Raw genomic sequence first — 11342 nt, forward strand, 5'->3', positions numbered from 1 at the left:
AGCAGAATATATTGCTATCATTTTTCAAGAATGTCAAGTTTCTATGTAATTAGATCATAACAATTTGGACAAAGTAAAACTGCCCCACGGATTCCTTCCCGTCTTAGGAAAAGCACCTACCCTAGAAACCTTTAAAAAGGACCTTAAAACCTGGCTCTTCCGTTGCGCCTTTGGTGAGTAGGTTTACAACCTCACACCATTGTTTAGCTCGTTCTGTCATTGGAGTATAAATCCCGCCCCGCCGCCCTTGTAGGGAAGCTTGATTCCACAACCCCCGTTATAATGAGCCCTCCGCCGCAAATAACCTGTTTCTCATTTTTAATTAGTTTTAATTGGTTTTTAATTAGTTGTCTTTTAATCCATTACATGCAGCCCGCCCAGTGTCATTGTGATTGTGCTTACTGTAATTTTATATCGTTATGTATCCACAAGTTTTATGTAATTATGATGCTGTTTATTGTTTGTGTTTGCACTTTCGGTTTGCGTTTTCGATTTTACTTTGTTGTATACGTTGTTTGGGCTTGGCCTCATGTAAGCTGCCACGAGTCCCCATCGGGGAGATGGTGGCGGGGTATCAATTATTATTATTATTATTATTATTAGGAAATAAAATGCAGCATTTTTTACAAATAGGCAACTTTATTGTGAAGAACATAAGGTCACTGACCTATATACATAAACAAAATGTCCATCATCTGTAGTTAGCATTCCTTGAATGTATTCAGAATCCTTACAGTTGTCTACTGACTTCCATCAACTCTGCAAAAGGTATTTCCCTTAAAAAAAGGAACCAAACTTCAAGCTATCAAAAAAAAATTAATAACATATTGAAAGAAAAAAATGAGAGCAAGTCCTTTGACGATCGCAGGTCATTTCCATCACTTCTTTGCATAAGTAATTTTCATGGCATGTGATGGGGTGATTTTAAATCCTTGGAGGGCATCCCGGGCTGCTCCCGCCTGACCTTCATTTTCAAACTCCACAAACGCAATGTCATGTCTGCCAGGGACCAGACGCACTTCTTTGAAACCAGGGAACCTTGGGAGAGAAATATTTATCATGAAGCTCAGGTTCTTGAAAGCTAATCTCATCTTTCTAACTCTCCCTTCCAATAAGTTCTGAAAATTGAAAGTCGTATTTGAGAAACGAAGGTGAATGCTACAGGAAGATTCTTCCAAGAAAAACATGCCAAAGGACTTAGGAACATAGTTACAACGCAATGGGAAATGGGTTTGACATGCAGGGATTACAAACTGGGTTTGCAGGGTAAAGGTAGGAACACTTCACAATTAACATGCTAATCTATGTTTACAAACTCTCATTCAATGCAGTAATATTTTCAATACTTCCTTTTGAGGACAGTTAGACCTCCACTATTTCTGTGGTAAAGGACACAGTGTCCTCATGAAAGTGGGGAAAAATGAATAAAGAAACTCCTGCCATACACACATATATCAAAATAAACAATTGCAATTAAAACCAAACAATTAAAATCAGAATTATCAAAATCAACAAGTAAAAACACACCAACCAGACTTTAGGTTGGAATTTTGCCAGATTTACTTGAAGGCACCTTGTAAATAACACAAAACATACCAGCTACCATCAATGTATGGGTCTCTTAAGTATATTATGTATTCCCAAACCATCAATTCTTCAAAAAATTATAAAACCCCAAGGCGGATGGTTCATATTTCTAAAAGCCAAATCCTTTCATAGTATAAAAATGAATCCTTCCAGTCAGGCATGTAGCTGAAATTCTCATGGTGGTCCGCGAGAAGGCCTTACTGGTGCATTATTTAAACTGTTATGCTTATTCATATCATGATCTGATCACCATGCTCAATAGATCCCATACGCATGGGGGTATTGGGGTAACGATACAAAAGGTTTGCTAGGGTAGACCCTCTTTCACTCAGACTCAGCCCCCCCCCCCCTCAAATCAAAATCCTGGCTACGGGCCTGGCTCCAGTTGAATTTGAAGGAGAAACATCCACTAAAGAAAGGTCAGAATGAAGCAATCTATAGACAATCACTTCATTGGCTACTTTAGGCGCTCAGAATCAAATGCACATAGGAAAGTGTGTACTACTCCCATCCTTTCATCTTCAATCTTCATATGGGCAGGAATCAGGCCTGTAGTGAGGGGGGGGGGGGGTTAGGGGTTAACCCCCCCCCCCCCCGAAATGTTTCAGATTTTTTAAAAAACCTGGTTTACTCATGAATTTTAACTGGTTAACCAAATCCCCATGCTAAGTCTATGAGATGCAAAAAATTAAGAGTCCCTCTAGAACTGCAAGCACTATCTCAAGCAAATATTGACAATTTATTCACACTGTCATTACTTGCAGCAATAGCCGATGTAGTGAAGCAACCAAGTTGGGGGGGGGGGTGTTGAATGCTCCCATTAAGGAGGCCAGACTTGATGGAGATGGTTGACAGGGGCGGAGCTGCAGGCTCTGCCCCCTGCTATGCTCTTTGCTTCAGCGTGAGCTAGGAGGCAGGTTTCAACCCCCAACCCCCCCCCCCCCGCGAAAATTTCAACCCCCCCCCCTGAAAATTTCAACCCCTCCCGAAATTTTTTCTGGCTATGGCCCTGGCAGGAATAATTATCCTCATGAATTATCAGGGTTCTGGAGTCTATCATCTTCAACCCTTGCTCTCTATAAGGACAGGAACAACATTAAGTAAGAAGCTGTGCCCTGTGGACTATTAAGTTTCAGATTAAGCAATTGGTCTTTTTATTCCACTTCCTTTCTTCCAATTTAGTATAAAAGCATCAGACTGAGAGAATGGAAAGTGCTAAAGGCCATGAGACTACATTGTTTCATGAAAGATTTACAGAAATTCAATGGGGGGGGGCAGTGTCAAAGCCTAAAATCTCATCCATCTCAGTGGAATTCAACGTCGAAAAAACCAACACAGAATCACAGCTGAAGTATATTTTACAAACACAGAATTACATCTATTTCTAGATGTACTTACTGGTTGAACAGCATTGACAACATCATTTCATTTGTCTCTTCTGGCAAATTGTTGAGGAAAAGTATATAGTTTGGTGGATTATCAGGCACCTGCAATAACACAAACAAAGGATAAAGGATACTATGCAACAAAAAACATTATTTCCAAGAATTCTATTCACTTTCATGGACACACTTATCCCATCATGCTGCTAATTCTCCGACTGATCATAGCCAACAAATTGGCAAGAGCGTAATTTATTATTATCATTATTATCAGTGCCTTTGGCTTTTTTGAGCCAATTTAACTTGTATGAATGTATTTGTATTGAAACATTCTAGTTTGTGTGCAAATTATTTCTGTAAAATACAAACTAGCAGTTGATCAGTTTTGTCTTTCAGCGTTTGCTTAGTGTTTTCTTTTTTTTCTGCTATTTTCTTTTTAATTATGTTGTCATTTTAATTTTTTAAAAGATGACAGGAAAAAATGTCAAAAGAAGATGTTCTAGGTACAAAACTACTCAGCCTGAGGAGGCTCAACAATATGTTTAACAAACAGATTGGTGGACTGCTGAATCAGTGAGACCATTTCACATGGTCTCCTTCATGTATTCATTCAATGAATATGGTGGCAGTGGTGAGGGAAACAGGACCCTTTGAACAAACATGCATGTACACATTTGTGCATGTGAGTATGCCAGGATATCATAATAAATAAATAATAAAACTTTATTTATACCCCGCTCTATCTCCCCCAGGGGGACTCGGCTTACATGAGGCCACGTCCAAAAATACAGTAACACAATATAACACAAAAGCATAACAAAACCAGAAATAAAATACATAAACCCAATATAATAAACGAACAGCAAAAGCAAATCAAACATTAAAACACATTAGGCTGGGCAGGGTCGAACTCAATAATTTTTTTAAAAAAAATTATGCACATGTATATGCACAATTTCTTTCTCAGACACACAAACACAGACATATTATTTTTGCTCAAAGTCTTCAGAATAGAATAAATGAAGAGCATTATGACCTAGGTTTCCATCTCACTTATGCTCAGGTTTAGTTGGGTCTTCCATTTTCTCACAAATGCTAAACCGGTATCCTAAACAATCAGCAGCAATTGGATTCCAGCCCTGAATAGACACAATGCAATTTCTGATTTTATATACAATAAAATAGTTTAGCATGTGTCTTGTTGTTCATTCGTTCAGTCATCTCCAACTCTTCGTGACCTCATGGACCAGCCCACTCCAGAGCTCCCTGTCGGCCGTCACCACCCCCAGCTCCTTCAAGGTCAGTCCAGTCACTTCAAGGATGCCATCCATCCATCTTGCCCTTGGTCGGCCCCTCTTCCTTTTGCCTTCCACTTTCCTCAGCATCATTGTCTTCTCTAGGCTTTGCTGTCTCCTCATGATGTGGCATGTGTAATATTGTCTTATTGTGCCTGTCTGATAACACCAAGATGTTATCTAGCACAAATGAAATGTTTCTGTATCATAGGTTTTTAAAGGTACTGCTAAGTTGCTAAGTAAACTTCTATCTCCTAAAGCTGCATATCCATTCAGATGCAACTGATAAAGACGATAAGAATTACCTGTTGGTTTTGTGAGTTTGCCTGGGTGGTCGCTGAATTCTGATTTGCTCCCTATTAAGAAATAAAAACAGTCAATATTGTATATATGAGTGTGTGTTACAGTTCCGGTTTTAAAGAACACTGAATTAATTCAGTGTGTTAAGAGTGTGTATAAAACCATATTCTAAGAGGCTCCAGCTTAAAAAACAAAACGCATACTGTATATGAATAGTTAGTTCACACAAACTATTTGTGATTTGTATTGTCGAAGGCTTTCATGGCCGGAATCACTCAGTTCTTGTGGGTTTTTTCGGGCTATATGGCCATGTTCTAGAGGCATTTCTCCTGACGTTTCGCCTGCATCTATGGCAAGCTTCCTCAGAGGTGAGGTCACCTCTGAGGAAGGTGAGGTCACCTCTGAGGAAGCTTGCCATAGATGCAGGCGAAACTTCAGGAGAAATGCCTCTAGAACATGGCCATATAGCCCGAAAAAACCCACAAGAACTATTTGTGATTTTTTGGGGGCTATCAACATCTCTACTCTTTTGTTTCACGCACAAGAGACAGTGTTGTTATTGTTTTTTAGAATGGTAAGACAGTCAGGTAATACCAAATAACGTTGAAAAACAACAACCCTGAATTCCTTAAATACTTTTCTTTCAATAACACAAGCTGCTGATACCCAAATAGGCAAGATTTCACCATTCCTTTGCTTATTTGTTCAGAATGTAATCTTATGTGTGGACTACAACTACTGATGGCCATGTTGGTTTTGGAATTACAAGAATTGTAATCTCAAAAGTTATATTTCTAAGGCCTACAAATGTGGCAAAAGGTAGATAGTATGTCCTCAACTGAAACATTACAGTAAAAAAAATTATTGCTAATTCCTATTTGCCTGAAGCTATCAGAATTCAAATTCATTACTTAGCTCTAAAATTCAAAATAAGTTTAAGTCAGGGAGTGAAATCAGATAGAAAGAGTGAATTAATGTAGCATTCTTCAACTGCAACTCTCAACATTCATCACCATTGGCTATCCTGGTTAGACTGCTGTGACCTTGAATGCAATAGTATATGAAGAGCTTCTCTGGTTTAAGTATTTCATAAATGAAATTTGCCCCCAAATTGTTTTGTTGATTCATATATCTCATTTTAAAAAAATTAAAAAACTGAACTTAAACCATACTTCTTTTCAGTATGCGCTGCAAATAATTAACCATTATTATTCACATTATGAAGGTAGTAGGCAATCATCAGTCTGCCTATTCCTTGGTGAAGGGTTTTTACAAACAGACTTGGACAGAAAATCTGTAAGTCTACATTACCTGATTTGGCTTTTTTGCAGCATTGGCCGACTGTTCCAAAGACTTGGTTTTCTTTTTCTCTCTTCTCTTCTCCTTATCAGCGAATGTGCCACGCATTTTAGAAATTACATCAGAGTCTGTTTTTGCATACTGAATGCGCTGTTTAAATGAAAATACTACATTAAGTTCAATCAGATACTCAAGAACACACTTGCTACTAGAAATGACAATCCGGTCTATGTGCTGCATTCACATCCCCTGTCAACTTACGGAAAGTCTTTTTCTACACCAGGCATAGGCAAACTTTGACCCTTCAGGTGTTTTGGACTTCGACTGCCACAATTCCTAACAGCAAGTAAGCTGACTGGGATTTCTGGGAGTTGAAGTCCAAAACACCGGGAGGGCCAAAGCTTGCCTATGCCTGGTTTAGAGTAGGGGTCCTCAAACTTTTTAAACAGAGGGCCAGGTTTATAATTTTAAACTGTTGGAGGGCCGGATTATAATTTGAAAAAAAAAATGAATTAATTCCTATGCACACTGCATTTATTTGTAGTGCAAAAACCACTTAAAAACAATACAATAATTAAAATGAAGAACAATTTTAACAAATATAAATTTATTAGTATTTCAATGGGAAGTGTGGGCCTGCTTTTGGCTGATGAGATAGGATTGTTGTTGTTGTTGTTGTGTGCTTTCAAATCATTACAGACTTGGGTTGACCCTAAGCGAGGGCCAGGTAAATGACCTTGGAGGACTGCATTTGGCCCCCGGGCCTTAGGTTGAAGACCTCTGGTTCTAGAGGATGACCAACTCTCCTTGAGTATTATTAGGGCTATTTCTGTTTTGTTTTTGGTATAAGTGATACTGGAACACAAGAGAGGTAGTTGTACAGCAATGCTAAGTCTTGTGAGGATACACCAACTGAAGAATGTATATATGCAGTGTGCATTTCAAGAATAAAATTACAACAACAAAGACTTTTTTTTTTAGATATAAGCACTTCACCACATTACTGTGTTTGTACCATGTGTGCAATAAAATCTCATACTTACCATTGGTTTGCTGTAAAATGGAAAGCCTTGTAACTGTCGCAAGGCATTGGTGGATGAGCCAAGCTCTTTATATATAACAAAGGCTTGTCCTCTCATTTTCATTGTTTTCAGAGCTACAATGTCCACTACGTGGCCAAATTGAGAAAATAGTGCATATAAAGATCTTTTCAATTCTGTTAAAAGAAATAAAAAGAGAATTAAATGACTAGTGCTTTCCTATTTCTAAAAAGTTATTGTCTTATATACCAGCAAAGGCCAACAAAGTTGACAAACAACTCCTGACTTGACAAGGAACCCAGTTGAACTTCTAACACCAAATGCGGAAGAGGAAAAACTTGTATAATACTGTATAAACACTTGAAAGTATGGTACATGTTGCCTTGATGTTCTTCCCCTTCCACCTCCACACTTAATAATAATAATAAATAAAACTTTATTTATACCCCGCCACCATCTTCCCAAGGGACTCGGAGCGGCTTACATGAAGCCATGCCCAACAACACATCAATAAAACAAGAAAGCAATAAACAAAACAATACAATGCAATACAAATTAATATAAATCACATATAAAAAATAACACACAAGGATTTAAAAACCTATGGCCAGGCCGAATGTAATAGTTTAAAAAAATTAAAAAAAAACAAACACTGGGCATGAACAAGGTAGGATATATCTGGTAGGAGGGTTTTAAAGAAGTGAGAGACGCAGTCCAACGCAATCCAATAGTTAAAGTGCATTCTGAGGACATATTTCTGGGAATTATTTCTTTATTCCGGGAAGGCACACTGGAACAGCCACGTTTTCAGGCTCCTCCTAAAGACTGCCAATGTTGGGGCATGCCTGATTTCCTTTGGAAGTGAGCTCCAGAGTTGGGGGGCCACCACCGAGAAGGTCCTCTCCCTCGTCCCCACCAATTGCGCCTGTGAAGGAGGTGGGAGAGCGAGCAGGGCCTCTCCAGATTATCAAAGAGATCGTGTGGGTTCGTACACAGAAATGCGGTCAGTTACTGTATTGCAGGTTTTGTGTACTCATACTGCAAATAAGGTAATGGAAGGCTGTTGCAGTACACTATCCTACACCATTATTAGGACACTGGGCTATAAAACTAGTGTCAAAAAGCTTTCTCTTCTCTCCACTTTCATTTTCTTTAGCACCTTTTAGATTGCAAACTGAAGGACTATGCTGTAGCCATATAAAATTCACTACACATAGATGACTCTGTCCTAAACAGTGGGCTAAAAGTGCTTCAAGTACAACATTAAATGCATGCTTCTACCACATTGTTATTGTAATTTTCCAAGAAAATATACAAACACTGCTTACAATAATAATTAAATTAACTTGTGTCACATAGACTGCTTTCCATTTTCACCAAAATGTAAAACTAGTATGACCTTGATATCTACTGGAGAAATGATACCTGACACTGTGGGCAATAGTAAACCCTATATTTTGATTGCACGTTTGCTGGATTTACACTGGAGGACCTAGAAAGGCCTACAAATAAATTTGGAGTATGGGTAATTGAAACTATAGATATCAAATTTGTGGATAATACTGTATAAATAGTTTTCAGTGCAGTCTTAAATATATGTCTTCACAAGAAAATCCTGCTGTGTCCAGGTAAAAGTGGAAAGAACTGCAGCCAAAAGGACAACAGCTAATTGTCAATATATTAAACAATTCACTCCAATAACAACCAAAACAGTTAAAGACAAAGCCTACTAGAGAGTGAAAATTATAAGCTGGAACACACACACACACATATCTTGACCCTAGGCACCAGAACATGGTAGAATAAAAGATCTGAGCTATTTTCTTACCTTCTTTTTTAATTTTGTCATTAACATTATTGATGTAAAGCGTGTGATTTGGTCGAATATCCATCTTCTAACTTCCCTAGGAAACAAGATAGCTTATTTAGCCTTTTCTCCAAGGAACTCACTTTTTTGTTTTGCATTTTTCAGGCAATTCTAATCAACCCAAGCTGATCCTACTTATGGTGTTTTTCTTGTCAAGATTTGTGTAAGTTTGCGGCAGCTTTCCTATTGGTTCTCACTTCCAAAGACAACTGTGAGCCCCACCAATGACGGAACTGGAGCAAACTTGGCACACTGAAATCCCATGACCCACTTAAGTTCTGGTGGGGTTTCTTGGGGGAAGAACTCTGGATGATGGGAGTTGCAGTACTGTCCCGCACATCATGAGATTACTGCAAACCTCTTTAGCCATAGATCTGGACCAAACCTGGCACACAGACACCCCATGACCCACTTTGAGTCCTGGTGGGGGTTTTTTTTTGGGGGGGGGGGGAGGTAGGAACCTGGATGATGAGAGTCGCAGTACCTTCACCCGCATCCAGAGACAACTGTGAACCCATCAACCATGAATCTGGACCAAAGTTGGAACAGATACCCCATGGCCCACTTTAGGTCCTAGTGGGGTTTGGGGGGGGGGGGGGTAGGAACCTGGATGATGTGGGATTTGCAGTACTTTGACCCACATCCAGAGACGACTGTGAACTCCATTAACCATGGATCAGGACCAAATTTAGCACATAGATGTCCCATGACCCACTTTAAATCCTGATGGGGTTTGGGGGTATAGGAACCTGGATTATGGGAGATGCAGTACCTTCACCCACTACTGCCAACCCCATCCAGAGGACAGGAGCAGGATTCAAAACGATCTTGACAGATTGGAGAGATGGGCCAAAACTAACAAAATGAAGTTCAACAGGGACAAATACATGATACTCCACTTTGGCAGGAAAAACGAAATGCAAAGATACAAAATGGGGGACAATGCCTGGCTCGAGAGCAGTACGTGTGAAAAAGATCTTGGAATCCTCGTGGACAACAAGTTAAACATGAGCCAACAATGTGATGTGGCGGCAAAAAAAAGCCAATGGGATTTTGGCCTGCATCAATAGGAGCATAGTGTCTAGATCTAGGGAAGTCATGCTCCCCCTCTATTCCACTTTGGTTAGACCACACCTGGAATATCGTGTCCAATTCTGGGCACCACAATTCAAGAGACATATTGACAAGCTGGAATGTGTCCAGAGGAGGGCGACTAAAATGATCAAGGGTCTGGAGAACAAGCCCTATGAGGAGCGGCTTAAGGAGCTGGGCATGTTTAGCCTGAAGAAGAGAAGGCTGAGAGGAGACATGATAGCCATGTATAAATATGTGAGAGGAAGCCACAGGGAGGAGGGAGCAACTTGTTTTCCGCTGCCCTGGAGACTAGGACACGAAACAATGGCTTCAAACTACAAGAGAGGGGATTCCATCTGAACATGAGGAAGAACTTCCTGACTGTGGGAGCCGTTCAGCAGTGGAACTCTCTGCCCGGGAGTGTGGTGGAGGCTCCTTCTTTGGAAGCTTTTAAGCAGAGGCTGGATGGCCATCTGTCAGGGGTGATTTGAATGCAATATTCCTGCTTCTTGGCAGGGGGTTGGACTGCATGGCCCATGAGGTCTCTTCCAACTCTTTGATTCTATCTGCAAGAATTTCTAACGGGTGCATTCACAAAATCCAAAAACAAGCCATGCCTTTTTTGAAAGCTAGTAGACCAGGCACGGGCAAACTTCGGCCCTCCTGATGTTTTGGACTTCAACTCCCACAATTCCTAACAGCCGGTTAGGAACTGTGGGAGTTGGGAGTTCAAAACACCTGGAAGGGCAAAGGTAGTCTATGTTGACCCAAAAAAAACCCATCTTTTGACAAAACAAATCCGAAGGATCACAATGGCAAGGCTGAACCATCCAGGACCGCCTACCTGAGCGGAGAGAAGGGACTGCGGGCTGGAGAACGAAGAGGGAAGCACGAGAGAGACGACTTCACGAGCACCGCCTTTCCGCTTCCGGGCGCAGAAGCTACTTCCGGCTCTCCATGAAGGGGCGGGGCTTTCTCACTTTAGAGCTGCCAGCATCATCGTGGCCTCATAGGGTGAGGGGAACCTTGTAGAGTCATAGTAACCTTTATAAAGAGACAGGGAGTAGGGAAAGGAAACGTTTAGTGTTGTTCTAGGAGAGCAAGGGGAGAAGGAGGAGAGAAAAACCTGGCCCTCTTGTCTTCACCTGCCTCAGGAGTATAGAGGCCTATCAAACTTATCACTAGGTTCATACAACCACTGGGCAAGAACTCTCATTCCCCCCAAAACTGGTTGGCCACATGGAATGCTGCAAAGGATCATAGAATCCTAGAGTTGGAAGAGACCTCATGGGCCATCTAGTCCAACCCCTGCCAAGAAGCAGGAATATTGCATTCAAAGCACCCCTGACAGATGGCCATTCAGCCTCTCTTTAAAAGCTTCCAAAGAAGGAGCCTCCACCACACTCCGGGGCAGAGAGTTCCACTGCTGAACGGCTCTCACAGTCAGGAAGTTCTTCCTCGTGTTCAGATGGAATCTCCTCTCTTGTAGTTCGAAGCC

General features: G+C 40.7%; 1 protein-coding gene across 1 annotated transcript; it reads right to left on the bottom strand.

Annotated features, from left to right (window-relative positions):
- Nucleotides 1-619: 619 nt before the first annotated feature.
- On the bottom strand, nucleotides 620-10786 carry SNRPB2 (small nuclear ribonucleoprotein polypeptide B2). The gene is made up of 7 exons (XM_067469735.1): nucleotides 10689-10786; nucleotides 8732-8807; nucleotides 6907-7079; nucleotides 5876-6013; nucleotides 4570-4620; nucleotides 2986-3074; nucleotides 620-1038 (listed from the first exon to the last, which is right to left on the bottom strand). Exons 2-7 carry the CDS (start codon nucleotides 8793-8795, stop codon nucleotides 879-881), a joined length of 675 nt encoding a protein of 224 aa, XP_067325836.1. The 5' UTR covers nucleotides 8796-8807; nucleotides 10689-10786; the 3' UTR covers nucleotides 620-878.
- Nucleotides 10787-11342: the final 556 nt, after the last annotated feature.

Source organism: Anolis sagrei, chromosome 1 (assembly GCF_037176765.1).
Source record: "Anolis sagrei isolate rAnoSag1 chromosome 1, rAnoSag1.mat, whole genome shotgun sequence".
NCBI lineage: Eukaryota > Metazoa > Chordata > Lepidosauria > Squamata > Dactyloidae > Anolis > Anolis sagrei.